This window comes from Palaemon carinicauda, chromosome 31 (assembly GCF_036898095.1).
Source record: "Palaemon carinicauda isolate YSFRI2023 chromosome 31, ASM3689809v2, whole genome shotgun sequence".
Classification (NCBI taxonomy): Eukaryota; Metazoa; Arthropoda; class Malacostraca; order Decapoda; family Palaemonidae; genus Palaemon; species Palaemon carinicauda.
In genome coordinates this window covers 8,286,029-8,305,692 of record NC_090755.1, presented here as the reverse complement: position 1 = coordinate 8,305,692, position 19,664 = coordinate 8,286,029, and the positions used below count along the sequence as shown (strand labels likewise).

General features: G+C 39.1%; 1 protein-coding gene across 1 annotated transcript in view; it reads right to left on the bottom strand.

The window, feature by feature from the left end:
* Window positions 1–1,072: 1,072 nt before the first annotated feature.
* Window positions 1,073–19,664, bottom strand: part of LOC137624257 (sorbitol dehydrogenase-like) — a 19,530-nt gene continuing 938 nt past the window's right edge. Inside the window, exons 2-8 of the mRNA XM_068354784.1 lie at window positions 9,544–9,577; window positions 8,562–8,726; window positions 7,641–7,800; window positions 4,188–4,372; window positions 3,491–3,666; window positions 3,127–3,248; window positions 1,073–1,742 (exon numbers count right to left, since the gene is read on the bottom strand). Of these exons, the coding sequence (XP_068210885.1) occupies window positions 1,589–1,742; window positions 3,127–3,248; window positions 3,491–3,666; window positions 4,188–4,372; window positions 7,641–7,800; window positions 8,562–8,726; window positions 9,544–9,577 (996 nt within the window). The 3' untranslated portion in view covers window positions 1,073–1,588. The remainder of the gene's footprint in view (window positions 1,743–3,126; window positions 3,249–3,490; window positions 3,667–4,187; window positions 4,373–7,640; window positions 7,801–8,561; window positions 8,727–9,543; window positions 9,578–19,664) is intronic.

Genomic DNA, 19,664 nt, shown 5'->3' with positions numbered 1-19,664 from the left:
TGGGAAGCAGGAACATATAGGAGCACTGGAAGGTGATAGGATTTGTAACGGCTCCTTACCTATCCTTTCCCTTAGTGGATTAGACTGGGTAAGGTCTGTTTGGGGTGCAGATATCTATGGTTATCTTAGGATACGTCCCTGATTATACATGATATCTTCGGATAGTCGTTTCCGGGGGGTTGGAACCCCGTGATACCTGACGGTAATTCTCTTGTAATATCAATTGCAGAAATATTATACTGTAGAAGTTGCCAGAAGGAACTTCCATCAGGACAACATGGCTCGAGCCCAAAAATAGATTTTTCCTACGTCAAAATCCTTTTTATTTCCTTGTTTTCTTATCTCACTGGGCTATTTTACCCTGTTGGAGCCCTAGAGCTTATAGCATCTTGCTTTTCCAACTAGGGTTGTAGCTTGGCTAGTAATGATAATAATAGATTAGTACTAGTACTTTGTTTACTTACCTATAATCCTTTTAAGTTGGTACTGTTTACCCTGTACCTTCTGAAGCAAACCGTAGATGATAGTGAAGGTTCTTTGATGTATCCTTTCAGACCTAGTTGTGCTGTTTTTTTTTCTTCCATTGATTCTTAGTCTATCATTGCAGTACCCCTCTATCCCTCTTAAAAATTAGTTTGCTCTAACTTTTACCATTTAAGAAAATATCCTCCAGTTGAACTCTACAATAGTTCAGAAATGTAACTTGGTAGTCTTGATTTTTTATAAACTATAGAGATCTATAATTATAACGGTAATCGTAAGACAGTAGCAACTAACCAAAATAGATCCATAACGTCAAACCATTGTTATAGAACCCTTAGGAACAAACCTGACATTGTTACTGTGTTATTCAAAGTTATTTTTCATGTGGTTCATTGTCTGCAAGATGCAAGTGTCATACAGATTACAGAAAGTTCACTATGGTATGCTGTATATATCACATGTATATATTTGTGATCAATTTCAAACAGGTTGAGAAAACACTGGATATCCCACAGTAATGCCTTTTAGGTACAGTGCATAGAATTTAGAATTGCAATTTCAATTTCAAGGATAAAAAGAATATAACAGCTGAACATGTTAGAGTATTTTTTTATTGATGGAAATTGTTTTACCATTACAAAAATGAGTTTTCTAAACCAAAATGTTGTGAAACAGTAGACAACAATACTGTACTGTATACATAAGGCTCAAAATACCATCTTTAATATCTCAGTGTATGCATGGAATAGGTTAAATCATGGTTTTTTTGTACAATTCATATTCATAAACCATACAGGTTTTGAATACAGCAGTGCTTTTGACACTATGAATATTGCGTATAGCTACCGTATATTTGGCTTTATTGTGAATTTGAGAATGCTTCTATAGAGTACAGCATAGTGAAAAGTGGTGATTAGCAAAGGTATGTGAATTAATACTTTACTGTTGTTTATTTGAGAGAAATGCTATTGGTAAAAAATTCAGTTACAAATAAGGAGAGGAAATAATTCTGTGATATACTGTACAGTACTAGATTTTGAATGTAACGTTTACATTCTCACACTCAATCAAATGCAGATACTGTCGCTAAACCATACCAGTTTGATTACTCGCAGGATATCATAACTTTAATAGCTCCTCCAATACCAGTTCGAGCTGTTTCAAAGGCGTTAACAGTCTCTTCTAACTTGTAGCGATGAGTGATCAGTGGTTTTACGTTGATCTTCCCTGATGCTATCATATCCAGTGCAATAGGATAACTGAAAAAAAATAATTATAATGTGGAGAAGGAATGTAGTATTTTTCACTATAAAAGAAAGAGTAGAAGATTGAGAATGCAACCTTTCAAGCTATTTTGCAACTGCCATTATAACGAAGTTAGAATGACTTCATTAAAATACCTTAATCAATTTCAGTTTTGGTTGGGAAAATGTAATGAAACAGATAGAGAAATGTTCCTAGTAGCTTAATAAATTGCTTTGTAACTGTTTAACTTGAGCTAAATGCCATGGTAGAATTTAATATTTGCTGTATTCTTCTATGGTTCTTTAGTTTCAAATCGTAGGATTTCAGTCAGGGTGCCTTACTGTTTTGTTTAAATAGATTCTTTTTTTTATTCATGTCAATTCATCAGCATTATTTTTAAAAAATTGGCGCATGAATGTAAATTAGCTGTGTCTATATCCTATTAGTTTTGATTTTATAGATGACTTAAATCTTATTCTTTATTTTACAAATGGTTGAAACTACTAAATGAACAGTACATCTGACCATATATGCCAGTAAGTTAGCTGAAACAATTATGTGGGAAGTCTTGATAAATTATGAAAGTTTGAAATTTACAAAACTGTTTAAGGTCGTTGAAGTAGTATACCAAGAGTAATTTACAGAAGTGTCAAAACATTGTGAAAACTGCTTTGATTAATGCTTATATCAATACATTTTTGCTTTAATGTTAAAGTGTGAAAAAGAATGTCTCATAACATGTAAACATTAATTGTCAATAGAGGGAATCATCAAGGTTTAATCATAAATATAATAGAATCAATGGAAAAAAAATTGTCACTCCTTTTATAACAACCAGGTGAAACCCACTAGTATAAGACTTTCTACTGATGTGAATAGTAAAAGTAGCCCCTATATTCAAGTAAAACTAATCTGTTTGAGGCTCAAAATGAGGATAGCAGGTTCATCCTTGCCATGATTCTTGGACTGGATGTGGCATACCATGCTAGCAGTATTTTTAGATTTATTTCAGAACCAGGTCTTCTGAAAGCTATTTAACTTTTATACGAACATCTTTAATTTTATTGTATTGAATTGAATTTCCATTTATTCTTTATTTATAACAAATGATATCAGCGTCAATGACCTTAGATGTCAGGATGCCAGAAAACTCTGTCATTCAAGCAATCAAGTAAAACCTTAAGTCTGAATTTGAAGATATCGGAATAGTTGTCAGAAACTACCTCACTAAATTGGTAAATATCATAACCTCTTCTCACATTTCTGTTGCAGTTTAAAGTTCTATAAAGCTTAAGATGTTGATTGTAATCTATGCAGGTATTCTCATGGGTATAGTATTGCACAGTGAGGTTAGAAAAATATAGCTTAAAACAACATTAACTTAGAAAGTATCCTTACCAGTTAGCATAACGGAAAATGCCTCTGATGTCAACTTCTCTGACAGCAGCATTGACAATGGGCACTTTGATTTCTGGTGGTCCTAAGCCAACCAATACCATCATACCACCTGACTTTGTTGCCTGTTAAATAGAAATAGCTCAGTTTAATATCATAGTTCAATAGTTATTTGGTTTTTACTTTATGAATGTTTGGACTTTTTGAATAGGGAGGAATAATAATTGGCGGTTGTTTTGATAACTTTGTATGTACTGTACTGTGATATTCTACCAATGTTTTTATGAATCCTGCTTGGCACGTATGATTTAAAGACAGTGCAATAAACACAAACATGGATTTTAGAAACAGGAATGGGGAAACTCACGAAGATCCCAAGGCGAATGCTTGGCTCGGCTCCACTGCATTCAATAGTGATGTCTGGCATGCCTCCCATGAGCTCTTGAATCTTTTTAGCCAAGACCTCTGCATCTCCAGTGTTAACCAGAAGCACGTGATCTGCTCCCAACTGTTGGGCAACATCTAAACGATTCTGTGCAATATCTTGTGAAGAAAATAAGCACAATACAAGTAGTGCTTCATTAGAAATAAAAAAAATACTATATTTGATTTGAATATATTTTTTGAAAATAAATTGTTGCAATGGAGTTGAATAGTGTTTAAGACAGTTTAGCATGAACCATGGTAAATTAGTGCCAAATCTTATAGCAAAACTTCAACAGCAAAAAAATACAAGGTTATAAAATATGACATTTGTAGATTTATGGTAAATAAATTTATCTAATTTTACATAATTTTTGCATTTCATTAATCACTACATACAGTATGTAGAGATTTGGTTTCTTCCCTTTAAAATTATGTTTAGTGTCTGTAATATTAAGGAGGACTACTGTATATCAAAATCAGTTGTGTAAAATAGTGAAAGTGCTAACATAAAAACTGAAAGTTCTCAGGCGATATGAACGTCTGTTGAAGGAAAATTCTCACCATTGTAGATGTTATAGAAAATGAATAAACTTACAATTAGACAATTAGATTTTTCACGTTTGCAGTACAGTACTTACCAGTAATACAGACTTTAGTTGCACCCATTGCTTTTGCTGTTAAAAGATTCACAAGTCCAATAGGACCTGCTCCACAGATGAGAACAGTTGAGCCAATGGTAACTCCTGCTCTTCGGCAAGCATGAACGCCAACACTTAATGGTTCCAAAAGGGCTCCTTCCTCTAAGCTAACATGTTCAGGTAATCTGGGGAAACATAATTTTTAAAAAATTAATTGTAATGATACCTTGAAGATTAAACTTCATTTGTTCCAAAACCATGTTTGAACACAGTCAATTTTCCCATTAGAATTAATGGAGATGGCATTAATTGGCTCCCAACCCAAGGATGCTCCCATTGGAGCCAGTTTTACAAAAAGTTTACTGTATTTTAATATTGTAAACTTTATGTAAAACTGGCCCCAATGGAAGCATCCTTGGGTTGGGAGCCAATTAATGGAAAGTTATTACTAATAGAATAAATAAATGAAAATTGAATTTTGCTTCATTATTATTATTATTATTATTAATTGCTAAGCTACCAACCTAGTTTGAAAAGCAGGATGCTATAAGCCCAAGGGATACAACAGGGAAAAAAGCCCTGTGAGGATAGGAAATAAGGAAACAAATAGAATTGTGCGCCTGAGTGTACCGTCAAGCAGATTAGAAGTAGCAGTACTGTATTATTCTCTTTGGAAATTGTCACATGGACACTTATTTCCTGTGGTAGTTTGCCCAATAAGGCTAATGAGACTAAGCTGAAAGGCCCCCAAGTCTTGGGCCATAATATTATAAATTCTATACAGTAAATGCAAAAAGATCTGTAGTAAGGAGAGTGGATGGCTTAGTGGGAAGGTGGGGAGGAGGAGGTGGTGTTTGTGTTGCTTGGAAGGGGTACCCCATTGAATAAACTCATTGGGTAACCCCTTATGTGGCTCTCTCTTTTATGAGGTTTCTGAAATAATGCATTGTCATTGTAAAAATTATCCGCTCTGTGGGCTATTGCCTTATCTGGATAATATTTTTCAACAAGACTTGTAATTCAGCCCTTTTTGCCATTATTTCCTTTATCGTTGAACTAGGTACAGGATCCATTCCCTCCTCATCCAATGAAGACATGCCCTCATATGCTAACTGGTACTGCTCATGGTAAAGATGTTGAAGTTTCTCTGTTGTCAGTGCTGTGTCATGGCTCTCTGATAACTCTTCAATATCTTCTTCATGAACTTTCCTAAAGAAACATTGTTCTCAACCACAGGCTCAGTTTCAAAGCCTTCAAAGTACCTCTCTGCTAAATAGTCCGGTCACAAGTTCCCCTCAGATTTCATTGTTCTGGAAAAAACTTACACCCAGGCCTTGTCATTTTGGAAAAAACTTACACCCAGGCCTTGTCATTTTGGAAAAAACTTACACCCAGGCCTTGTCATTTTGGAAAAAACTTACACCCAGGCCTTGTCATTGTGGTTTAGAGCAAGGAAAATTTTAAAATAGGAAGTTACCTGATGGTTCATGGGTTGTATGAGATAAAGGAAAACTCCCTGACAACTCATTCTTATTTTGTAAGGGTGAGCAGATACATTGTCCCTGACGAGGAAGGCCTTAAGAGGTAACTGTTTCTCCTGGAGGTATTTTTTCACACTAGACCCAAATTCTTTATGCATCCACTCTATATAGATCTACCTAGTTATCCAGGCTTTTTACTGTTGAATCTTCACATCACCCTTTAGATGTCTTTTATTAATGCTTGTATTCCCATATAGCAGCAGTTAGCTTATCTTTCATAGGTTTATGTCTGGGGTGATGCAAGTCCTCCTTAGCATTTTCTTCCAAAAGAAGCCAGTTCCGTTACAGCTGAAAACTTGTTAGACTATAGCTATCGGTGTTAATGTAGCTATCAAGTTCCCTATATTTCTCAGCAGCTGCTTTATCTGAATTAGCAGCCTCCCCATGCCTACTATGAATGCCACTTCTCTTTTAAATTTATCAAACCAGCCTTGGCCAGTTCTAAAACTAATGATTTCTGAACATATTTCCTTTTCCATTTCACATGTGATTGTCTCTGAAACACTATCATCCACCAACTGTTTTTCTTTAATCCATATCAATAACAATTTTTCAACTTCCTCAATGGTCCTACTGTACTTCTTTACCTAGATATAGAAATGACACTACTTTTTCTACATCAGCTTCTTTAATGTCTCCTTTATTTTTCAAAATCATGCAGATAGTCGATTTCGGTACACTGTATCATACTCTTTGGGAATTCAGGCTTATGCACCCCTCTTTCCAGTGGTGGATTTTCTAATAAGGCTAACTAGGCTAAGCTGAAAGGCCCCCCAAGTCTTGGGCAATAATATTAAAAATTGTATAAAAAGTATATCCATGAAAGTTTCACCTGCCAGCGAATTTAAATGCAATAAACTCGGAATACTGTAGTTGAAATTCTCTCAGAATTGCCTCATATTTAAGAAATCCTAGCTGATAAGGCAGGCTTTGCATGTTTGACAGGGCATCTGCTTCCTTAGCTTAAGGGCCTCAAAGGCTGTTAATCTAGCACTATTTCTTTCTCCCTTTAAATTGTCTCGATTTTTAGTTCTATAGTAGTTCTTAAAACCTTCCTTTTTGGATTATCACTGCTACTACTAATCATCTTAGGGGCCATTGTGCATGGATAAACACTGAACATACTAAAATAAAGGAAATTGGCGAAAACAGAATAGATTTTTGTGGGTCGTAATTGGGCAAAAGCTATGCGTTAACTGGCTCATTTGCATTTGTCTCTGATGTGTCAGTCACCTTGGCAAAGCAGCTTAATCCATATAGGTTCTTTCAATTTGTTCAACCTTCAGATTTATTTTTTGATCTCTGGAATAAATCTAGAGAAGTTTATTCGATCACCAGATTGTTCAAGTTATGGGCATTTGATCTCCCAGGTATTACTGTACAATAATTCCATGAGTGCTACTAAGCCCTTTAATTCAGCAATAGGTTATGGGACTGATATTTTAACCTGCTAATAATACAGAGTTGTGAACCCTTGAATACTCTAATAAGGAGGTTATTGTCTAGTCATTTGTACACTGCGCTATATCAATGAGCCCAAAAACCCTCACAACTGCATATAGTCATTATTGTCAATCTATGAAGATAATAATTAATCATTTATGAAATTAAAATACTTGTAATACTGTATTGAGAAAATGTACAGTAATTACACTACTGCTGTCATTTGTACCCTGCAACATATAATACATGAGCCCAAAAAGCCTCGCAATTGCATATAAACGTTATTGTCAAGCAATGAAGAGAATAATTATTTTTGAAATTAGAATACTTGTAATACTGTATTCAGAAAATGTACAGTAATTACACTTCCAGTATACATATTTTTAATGTAAAAACCCAAAACAAACATATGCTATGTGCGTAATGATAAAAAGTTTAAATCATGTAAATAAATGTCAGAGAATATTACTTGTAACAGAAATCAGCAGCATGTTTGTAGTAACGACACAGGTTTCCATGATGAGGTGGTGTGGCACAAAAGAAAACATCAGGGCACAAATTGTATTTGCCTCCTTTGCAGTATTCGCACATTCGGCAAGGTACACCTGGTTCAATAGCAACTCTGTCACCTTGAGGAAATAGTGATAAGAATTATTGCCAATGTGGTTTTGTGTATCAACAATATTCAAAACAAACAATATACTTAGTGTTAATAACATTTTATTAATGGCGTGGGCTGCTAACATCAACTGAGCTTAACTGATATCCTAACCCTACTTCACTTGAAATATTACCATACTTTGGTGCTATTCAAATTTAGCACTTACAGCATTTTTTTCAGTTTGTAGTTATATTAGTGCTGTTTAGAGGTAGCAAACCTTTCTCTTGAGGAAAGACATAACAAAAATTAAAGGTGTGAAAGATTTTTATGGTGTTACTTGCGGAAGTATTTTTCTAGTATATGTAAGTCTTGTATTGCAGTAGAATGTAAAAAAAATGGAAAATTATTTTTGGTCGCAGTATTTCAGTGTGTTTAGTCTTCATAAGGTAACTGAAGTTTATGGTTCTTTGTCTTTTCATAGGATGTCTGATGGTTTAGTACACATGTAGAACACAGTTGTACTGTATGTTGAAAAATTTGAAGTGTTTCCTTTGAAATTTGAGCATGTTAATATTCTTACAAGATTTAGTGATCAAATATGTCGGCTATAAACTATGTGGTACATTTCCCTTTGCCTACCTCTATTGTATTCTTGAGTGTGTATGCTATTGCATAGTGATTCATCTATAGTTTCTTCAATATAGTACTGTACAATATTACACTTTGCAATGAATGTTTAAGCAAATAAACATTAAAAACCATCAACATGTGACACGCTAGTTTACATACCTGGTTTTAGGTGTTTCACGTTGCTACCGCAGGAAGCAACTACTCCCGCAGATTCATGGCCTAGAACCATTGGTTGTTTGACGACAAAGTCTCCAATATAGCCTTTAGTTAAGTAGGAAACATCTGATCCACATATCCCAACTTGGGACATCCTAATAAGCACTTCTGTAAAAGAAAATAATTTCATTACTGAGCAAGTTCATTTTCTAAGTTAATTATATAATGTTTTTCAAGATAAAAGATGATAATTAGCAAATTCTTTGAGATTAGTATTCACTTGACTTGCAAAAGGAAATATGTAAATGAATTTTCATAGTTGCAATTGGGGGGGGGGGGGGGGGGGGAGCAAGACTCTTCGTCAACTCATCTTGGCTTGACTATTTTCCGTAATACAGTAGTTTGAGGTTGTATCAAAATATCTCTGATTTAATGTATTTAAGTAATGTTTGATTTGCTTAGTAATTATTTTAACTCCAGTTCTTCAAGTTATTGTTTTGTTTTTTTTAAACTGTGGTGGGCTGACCTTAAAATTTTCAAAACTGTGGTGGGCCGACCTTAAAACTGTAATGGTATATGGGACAGTAATAAAAATACCAAGGCTGTAAAGAGTTGGTTGTGTATGAAATATCACTAGATAACTTGAGCAGTTCATCATGACCAATAATGACTTTCGATGTTCAGTAAAATAACTAAAATGCTATACTATGAACTACTGTATGTAGCTAATTACATTATAATATCATCCAGAGAATGGATTTTATGTGCTTTAGTGTTAAGACTTATTGTTTGATGAAAGAAAGACATTACTCCAATTTTTACTGATGGTGTCTTTTATCTGAAAATATTTTGAAGGATTTCATATTGGTACAGTTGTTTTACTTATTGCAGACTTATTGCAGTTGTTGTTGTTTTTAAACACTGTAATGTACTTTTAATTGCAAGATGAAATACAATATTATCCACAAAATCACTGTAAACCTACCATTTGGACCAGGTTCAGGAATGGGTCGATTTTCCTGTAACAGAAGGGTCATATTAGAAGCCTAATGTTGTTATTATTATAATCATTATTATTACGAGCTAAGCTACAACCCTAGTTGGAAAAGCAGGATGCAATAAGTTTGAGAGTTCCAACTGAGAAAAATATCCCAATTAGTAAAGGAAATAAACTATATGTGAAGTAATAAATAAAGAATATAAAATAGCTTGAGATCAGTAACAATATCAAAATAGATCTGTCATATATAAACTATGAAGAGAGACTATGTCAGCCTGTTCAACATAAAAACATTTGCTGCAAAGTGGTACAGTATTCTGTAGTGAAAATGCAAATTTGACAAAGTTTATACAAAATTATTTAGGTTTCAGTTGATAACTTTTCAGCACAAATTCAGAGTCAAATTTGTAACTTACTCAGAATGCAAAATACGAAGTGAGATATGGTTATTGCTGAATGTGAAGCCGTGATTGCATAGCTAGATGCTGAAATTTCTGAACTATAATGTCTACAGGTGGAGGAAGCTGGTGACTCAAGAATTTGTCAGGGATAACTGACCTAAAATCTAAAAGTCTCATGAAGAAATTTGAATCATTGGAAAAATCTAGAATGGATAATCTCACATAAAAGATTGAATTAGTAAATGAAGTTATAATGATTTCTCCTCTTAAATAGAAGAATTAAACTTAAATAGATAAAGTAATGGAAAGGACCCTGTTAGAAATAAGGTCTTAAAAATTTAATCAGAAGAAAAATGAGGTGGCAAAAGCCATTAAAAATACAGTACAGTATTGCAATAGTTGATTTGAAGTCTACCTCAAATGAAAATCTTGAATACATAGCATCGTTGAAGGTGTAGTTATGCTGAGGATTGGGGAACGGAAAACAAAAATGATATTTTAATTATAAAATAAATTTTTGAATATACTTACCCGGTGAATATATAGCTGCAACTCTGTTGCTCGACAGACAAACTCTACGGAAAAAACTCGCCAGCGATCGCTACACAGGTTGCGGGTGTGCCCAACAGCGCCATCTGTCGACCAGATACCCAGCTCTTATGTAAACAAAGACTCAATTTTCTCCTCGTCCCACTGCGTCTCTATTGGGGAGGAAGGGAGGGTCATTTAATTTATATATTCACCGGGTAAGTATATTCAAAAATTTATTTTATAATTAAAATATCATTTTTAAATATTTAACTTAGCCGGTGAATATATAGCTGATTCACACCCAGGATGGTGGGTAGAGACCAGTAATATATGTTTACATTTTATGAGCTAAGAGTTTTTTATTTCATTTTAGAAGTTATCAAAATAACAAAAACAAAATAAATAGGTACCTGGTAAGGAAGTCGACTTGAACAATTACTCTGCCTTTTAAGTACGTCTTCCTTACGGAGCCTCGCGATCCTCTTAGGATGCTGATCGACCCCTAGGAGCTGAAGTATCAAGGGTTGCAACCCATACAACAGGACCTCATCAAACCCCTAATCTAGGCGCTCTCAAGAAATGACTTTGACCACCCGCCAAATCAACCAGGATGCGAAAGGCTTCTTAGCCTTCCGGACAACCCATAAAAACAACATTAAAAACATTTCAAGAGAAAGATTAAAAGGGTATGGAATTAGGGAATTGTAGTGGTTGAGCCCTCACCCACTACTGCACTCGCTGCTACGAATGGTCCCAGTGTGTAGCAGTCCTCGTAAAGAGACTGGACATCCTTTAGATAAAAAGACGCGAACACTGACTTGCTTCTCCAATAGGTTGCGTCCATTATACTTCGCAGAGATCTATTTTGCTTAAAGGCCACGGAAGTTGCAACAGCTCTAACTTCGTGTGTCTTCACCTTAAGCAAAGCTTGGTCTTCCTCACTCAGATGTGAATGAGCTTCTCGTATTAACAGTCTGATAAAGTAGGATAAAGCATTCTTTGACATAGGCAAAGATGGTTTCTTAACTGAACACCATAAAGCTTCAGATTGGCCTCGTAAAGGTTTAGTGCGCTTTAAATAGAACTTAAGAGCTCTCACAGGGCATAAGACTCTTTCTAGTTCATTGCCTACAATCTCCGATAAGCTGGGAATATCGAACGATTTAGGCAGCTCGTTTTTGGCTAGAAAACCAAGTTGTAGCGAACATGTGGCTTTTTCTGACGAAAATCCGTTCTTGCTGAAGGCATGAATCTCACTGACTCTTTTAGCTGAGGCTAAGCATACCAGGAAAAGTGTCTTTAAAGTGAGATCTTTCAGGGAGGCTGATTGTAGCGGCTCAAACCTGTCTGACATGAGGAATCTTAGTACCACGTCTAAATTCCAACCAGGTGTAACCAAACGACGCTCCTTAGTGGTCTCAAAAGACTTAAGGAGGTCTTGAAGCTCTTTATTGTTGGAAAGATCTAAGCCTCTATGCCGGAAGACCGATGCCAACATGCTTCTGTAGCCCTTGATAGTGGGAGCTGAAAGGGATCGTCCTTTTCTCAGGTATAAGAGAAAGTCAGCTATTTGAGCTACAGAGGTACTGGTCGAGGATACAGAGACTGACTTGCACCAGTCTCGGAAGACTTCCCACTTCGATTGGTAGACTCTAATGGTGGATGCTCTCCTTGCTCTAGCAATCGCACTGGCTGCCTCCTTCGAAAAGCCTCTAGCTCTCGAGAGTCTTTCGATAGTCTGAAGGCAGTCAGACGAAGAGCGAGGAGGCTTTGGTGTACCTTCTTTACGTGCGGCTGACGTAGAAGGTCCACCCTTAGAGGAAGACTTCTGGGAACGTCTACTAGCCATCGAAGTACCTCGGTGAACCATTCTCTCGCGGGCCAGAGGGGAGCAACTAGCGTCAACCTTGTCCCTTCGTGAGAGGCGAACTTCTGCAATACCTTGTTGACAATCTTGAACGGTGGGAATGCGTAGAGATCTAGATGTGACCAATCTAGGAGAAAGGCATCTATATGTATTGCTGCTGGGTCCGGGACTGGGGAGCAATAGATTGGAAGCCTCTTGGTCAGCGAGGTTGCAAAGAGATCTATGGTTGGTTGGCCCCAAGTGGCCCAAAGTCTCTTGCATACATCCTTGTGGAGGGTCCATTCTGTTGGAATTACTTGCCCTTTCCGACTGAGACAATCTGCTATGACATTCAAGTTGCCTTGGATGAACCTCGTTACTAGTGAGATGTCTTGACCTTTTGACCAGATGAGCAGGTCCCTTGCGATCTCGTACAACGTCAGTGAGTGGGTCCCTCCTTGCTTGGAGATGTACGCCAAGGCAGTGGTGTTGTCTGAGTTCACTTCCACCACTTTGCCTCGAAGGAGAGACTTGAAGCTTTTCAAGGCCAGATGTACTGCCAACAGCTCCTTGCAGTTGATATGCATGTTCCTCTGACTCGAGTTCCACAGTCCTGAGCATTCCCGACCGTCTAATGTCGCGCCCCAGCCCACGTCCGATGCGTCCGAGAAGAGAACGTGGTTGGGAGTCTGAACAGCCAGGGGAAGACCCTCTCTTAAGTTGATATTGTCCTTCCACCAAGTCAGACAAGACTTCATCTTTTCGGAAATCGGGATCGAGACCGCTTCTAGCGTCTTGTCCTTTTTCCAGTGAAAAGCTAGATGGTATTGAAGCGGACGGAGGTGTAGTCTTCCTAATGACACAAATTGTTCCAGGGATGATAGCGTCCCTACCAGACTCATCCACAGCCTGACTGAGCAGCGTTCCTTCTTCAGCATGTTCTGGATGAATAACAGGGCTTGACTTATTCTGGGGGCCGACGGAAAAGCCCGAAAAGCTAGACTGTGAATCTCCATCCCTAAATACACAATAGTTTGGGATGGGACCAGTTGCGACTTTTCCAAATTGACTAGGAGTCCCAATTCCTTGGTCAGATCTAGAGTCCACTTGAGATCCTTCAGACAGCGACGACTGGAAGAGGCTCTGAGAAGCCAGTCGTCCAAATAAAGGGAGGCTCGGATGTCCGATAAATGGAGGAATTTGGCTACATTCCTCATCAGCCTCGTAAACACGAGAGGAGCTGTGCTTAGGCCAAAGCACAGGGCCCGAAACTGGTAGACCACCTTTTCGAAAACGAATCTCAGAAAAGGTTGGGAGTCTGGGTGGATGGGGACATGGAAGTAGGCGTCCCTTAGGTCTAGGGAGACCATCCAGTCTTCCCTTCTGACCGCTGCTAAGACTGACTTTGTGGTCTCCATGGAGAACTTCGTCTTTGTGACAAAGACATTCAGAGCATTGACGTCTAGCACCGGCCTCCACCCTCCTGTCTTCTTTGAAACCAAGAAGAGGCGGTTGTAGAATCCCGGTGATTGAAGGTCCGAGACTTTGACCACCGCTCCCTTCTCTAGCAAAAGAGACACTTCCAGTTTCAGGGCTCGTCTCTTTTCTTCCTCTCTGTACCTGGGAGAGAGATCGATGGGAGACATTGCTAGAGGGGGTTTTCGTACAAAAGGGATCTTGTACCCCTCTCTGAGCAACTTCACAGATTGTGCATCTGCGCCTCTCTTCTCCCAGGCTTGCCAGAAGTTCTTGAGTCTGGCTCCCACTGCTGTCTGAAGTTGCGGGCAGTCAGACTCTGCCCTTAGAGGACTTGGATCCTTTCCTCTTCCCTCGCTTCCCTTCGGCACGAGCACCTCCTCTGCTGGAGGCTCTGCCACGAAAGGGCGGAATAAAGCGAGACGCTGGAGTGTCCATCCTTGGTCGAGCTGACAAGGTAGGCAAAGGGGGAGCTTTGCGAGCTGAGGACGCAACAAGATCGTGAGTGTCTTTCTGCACTAACGAAGCGGCTATTTCCTTTATCAGGACTTCTGGAAATAGGCACTTGGAAAGAGGAGCAAAGAGAAGCTCAGATCTCTGGCACGGTGTAACTCCAGCAGAAAGGAATGAGCAGAGAGATTCTCGCTTTTTCAGGACTCCGGACACAAATGAGGCAGCAAGCTCATTGGACCCATCACGGACGGCCTTGTCCATGCAGGACATAATGAGCAAAGAAGTCTCTTTATCTGTCGAAGAGATCTTCCTGCTTAGGGCTCCTAGGCACCAGTCTAAGAAGTTAAAGACTTCAAAAGCCCTAAAGATTCCTTTCAAAAGGTGGTCCAGGTCCGATGATGACCAACAAATCTTTGAGCGTCTCATGGCAAGGCGGCGGGGAGAGTCTACAAGACTTGAGAAGTCGCCCTGGGCAGAGGCAGGAACTCCCAAGCCGAGAACTTCTCCCGTGGCATACCAGACGCTCGATCTAGAAGAGAGTCTAGCAGGGGGAAAAGCAAATGCTGTCTTCCCTAAACTCTTCTTGGACTCTAACCAGTCTCCTATCACCCGCAAAGTTCTCTTGGACGAGCGTGCGAGGACGAGTCTAGTAAAGGCAGGTGCGGTAAAAGGCATGCCTAAAACAAACTCTGAAGGCGGAGAACGAGGAGCCACAGAAACAAACTGGTCAGGAAACAGCTCTTTGAAAATAGCCAAAACTTTTCTAAAGTCCAAAGAGGGTTAAGTAGACTTAGGCTCGTCCAATTCTGATTGTTGTTCATCTTGATGTGCAGCAACATCATCATCAGAAAGTTCCTCATCCGAAAACTGATGAGGAAACGGCAACGGAGTGGGTAACGGCTGGTTCGCTGAGTCCGTTCGCACTGGTGCATGCGTGACTGAGCCGGACGCAACGTCATGGACCTGCTGCACAGTCTGTGAGCTGTCAACAACCATGGTAGCGCGAGGACGCACAGCGTCTACCCGAGACTGTCTAGACTGACTGGGTTGCGCAGTGGAAACCACACTGGGTTGCGGAGGTTGACGCACCGCGTCAAAACAAGGCAACTCTGATGGTTGTTGAACGTCCAGAACGTCAAAACCAACCTCCGTGCGTCGCTAACGTCAACATGCGGCTGGCAGCCCACACTGGAACGCATCGGTGGAGGAACTCCCTCAACTGGTGAACGTGAGAAGGTTACCTTAGCGTCCACAGGACGCACAACCGATCGCTTGGAGGGTTGTAGGCTAGGTACTGCACTCGCTGCTGGTACGGCAGCAACCTTCTCCGCATGAAAGTCCTGCATCAGAGACGTAAGCTTGGACTGCATGTCTTGCAGTAAAGCCCATTTAGGGTCTACGGGAGCAGGTGCGGCGACAGACGGTGTTAGTGTCTGAAGCGGTACCGCTTTGCCTCTCTTAGGCGGTGAGCAGTCATCGGATGACGGCAACGAGTCCGAACTGACCCAGTGGCTACAACCGGGACGTTGGACTTGTCCTGAAGGGACCGATTTACGTTTTAACGGTCGTGAGACCTTGGTCCAAAGTTTCTTGCGAGAAACACCTTCAGACGACGAGGTATAAATGGGCTCTCTCGTCTTAAGTAGGTAGGGGCGATCTTGGGGAGATACGCCCGATACCACGGAGGGAACGTCTGTTCGCTGATTAAAGCCTCTCGAACCCATGCGTCGTACGACATTGCTTCTCCCCTGGACTTGGGAGCTTGCAAGAGGTCCCGGACTAGGAGGACGACAGGCACGAACAGACGAACCCTCAAGCGCAACACTGTTCACAACACTATCACTTGGCACTTTAGCACTTCCCACTGCACTTTGGCACTTAAGCTCCTTAACATCCGCCAAGAGCTGATTGCGGTCACTTGCAAGGGACTCAACTCTCTCCCCCAGGGCATGGATGGCACGCATCATGTCAGCCATCGAAGGTTCCTGAGTGCTAGGAGGGGGGTTAGGAACAACCACTACAGGGGAAGGAATAGGTTGTGGGGCATGAGGAGAGGAAACATCAATAGACCTAGAAGAACTTCTCCTAATTCTATCTGTCTCTAGCCTGCGTGTGTGCTTTTCAAATTCGATAAAATCGAATTCCGAAAGGCCCACGCACTCCTCACACCGATCTTCCAATTGACAGGTTTTACCCCGACAATTGGAACAAACAGTGTGAGGGTCGATAGAAGCCTTCGGAAGATGCCTAGAACAGTCCCTAGCATTGCATTTTCTAAATTTGGGAACTTGTGAAGGGTCAGCCATTTTGAATTGGTCAAGGGAAAATTCCAAAAAACGATCTAAGTCATCAACAAAGAATCCGATACAAAAAAGAGTTCAAGGATTTGTTTGAAGAAAAACCCTGCACAGCGAAAGCTCAAAACCAGAATATAGTACTTCACCAATTAGATGTGAAAAACTCCAGTTTAGCAACAGCGAGTAAAGTACGTCTTGTCGACACGTCGACAGAGAGAAAATTGAGTCTTTGTTTACATAAGAGCTGGGTATCTGGTCGACAGATGGCGCTGTTGGGCACACCCGCAACCTGTGTAGCGATCGCTGGCGAGTTTTTTCCGTAGAGTTTGTCTGTCGAGCAACAGAGTTCCAGCTATATATTCACCAGCTAAGTTAAATATTTAAAAATTACGATATGCAATATTTACAATAAAGAGGACAATGTGGTAAAAGTATTAGTTGACATATTACTTACAGTCAATCCCTAATGTGAAAAGAAAGGATACGTACAGTATGCTACAGTATTTCAGAGGCCTGCCTTAGGTGGGACTGCCCATATTATTTTGAAATTGTGATCCGTAAATTCGAAAAGTTATTCATGATGATAAAATTGTTACAATAAGGAACATGTAACATACATGGTGGATATCATGTGTTAACTTGCTTCTATTGTCAGAGATATGATTATACAAGTATTGAGAAGGAAAGTCAGTTCAAGTAGGATAGTAAAGTCTAGAAATTGTGCTGGTAATCACGAAACAAAAAAATGTTCTTAGGATTTAGTTGTGTGTTAACTGTTTAAGACTGGAAAAATATAGTTGTCATAGGGTGATTTTGAGATGCTGCAATACTTTTGGGTGTGATATTAAAAGGAGTACAGAAGTATCGAATACAGATCATGGATGCAAATGTTAAGGTTTTAGTTTGTACCTGGGGAAAATCTCCAAGTTGCAAAGTCTCAAGTGGGGAAATATGGTAGGCTATGATCAAAATTCTCAAAAACATAATTGTGATTAGTGTTTACAAATAAGAAGTCGTAATATTATTATTCTGCGTTGTTATTATTATTATTAAATGCTAAGCTACAACCCTAGTTGGAAAAGCAGGATGCTATAAGCCCAGGGGCCCCAACAGGGAAAATAGCCCAGTGAGGAAAGGAAATAAAGAAAAGTAAAATATTTTAACTATAGTAACATTAAAAAAAAATATTTCCTATAAAAACTATAAAAAAAACTTTAACAAAACAAGAGGAAGGGAAACTAGATAGAAGTGTGCCAGAGTGTACCCTCAAGCACGAGAACTCTAACCCAAGACATTGGAAGACCATGGTACAGAGGTTATGGCACTGCCCAAGACTAGAGTACAATGGTTTGATTTTGGAGTGTCCTTCTCCTAGAAGAGCTGCTTACCATAGCTGAAGAGTCTCTTCTACCCTTACCAAGAGGAAAGTAGCCACTGAAAAATTACAGTGCAGTAGTTAACTCTTTGGGTGAAGACGAATATTTTGGCATTCTCAGTGTTGTCAGGTGTATGCGGACAGAGTAGAATCTGTAAAGAATAGGCCAGAGTATTCGGTGTCTTTGTAGGCAAAGGGAAAGAACCGTAACCAGAGAGAAGGGTCCTATGTAGTACTGTCTGGCCAGTCAAAGGACCCCATAACTCTCTAGCGGTAGTATCTCAACAGGCAGTTGGTGCCCAGGCCAACCTACTACCTACCAAAACGTAGAAGTAATTCTGAAGGTGCTGATTGTCCATTAGCTACACAGACTTTCTACAGTATTAGAAACAGCATTCTTGGTGATATTTTTCTTTTGATAACTCAAAATGAGTATTGTTGTAAACTTTATTTATAAAAATATGCTTACATATATAAGAGAGGTTCCCATAAATAGCACATAGTTCAAGCATTGTAATCAAATTACAGTATACCATTTGGAATGTATGATTATGGTGGCTATTCCGGTAGGTCCTGCTGCTTCCTCCGGTGCCTTAGATGACCGCGGAAGTAGCAGCAGTAGGGGATTCAGCATTATGAAGCTTCATCTGTGGTGGAAATGTGGGAGGTTGGGCTGTGGCACCCTAGCAGTACCAGCTGAACTCGGCTGAGTCCCTGGTTAGGCTGGAGGAACGTAGAGAGTAGAGGTCCCCTTTTGTTTTGTTTTATTGTTGATGTCGGCTACCCCTCAAGATTGGGGGAAGTGCCCTTGGTGTGTGTGTATATATATATATATATATATATATATATATATATATATATATATATATATATATATATATATATATATATATATATATATATATATATATATATATATATATATATATATACTGTACAAAAGTGGGATTAAGGGGTTAGAGGCTGCAAGGTAGGAAAGGATATACTAGTTTTGGCAATTACATTAAAATGAATACTAGTGTTGTCAGTTCTGTTTTTTTATGCTGCCATGTTTAAAAAGCCAGGTATTTGATTGTATCATACAGCAGTTTAATTTCTTACCAACAGAATTCCCTATAAAAAGTGAGTGCCAGCTATTTTTCTTGTTTCATTTGGGATTAAAATGCTCAAGTGCAGTGTGTTGATGTTTGGGAAGACTAAGGTGCCCTGTTATACTTGCACTATTGTTAAGTGGTTTTTGGAAATTTTCTGTGCTTTCTTTAATATATTAATTACCAAATGTTTTGAACCTGTTAAACCTTCTGAAATTTGTATGTAGAAGTTCCTGTTTGTTTTCATACTTTATCCATTTTTATGACATACTTTTTAGATACATAATAGATTCTGTGAGTGCTTTTATGGAATATTTTGCAATCTGTGTATGTTAACTGTAGTGATATCCACTTCATTTCCTACATGACTACCATGACTACCGTGTCTGTAATTCAGGTTAGGAAACAGGCCGTTGAAGACCTCTAAGTAAGTACATAAAGACAAAAACCTGAGGTTAAGTTAGGTGGGTAAGGTTAGGTTACAGTGCATCCCTGTTTTTCACTTTGTTTTCTTCCAACTAAAATCCCCGGTGTCCCCTGGCACGCATGAGCTATGCATTTTCCCAACTGCCTTTGGTGTGATTTAAGGCCCTTCCACATGGGGCAAATGCACGGCAGTCAGTCACTGTTACCAAT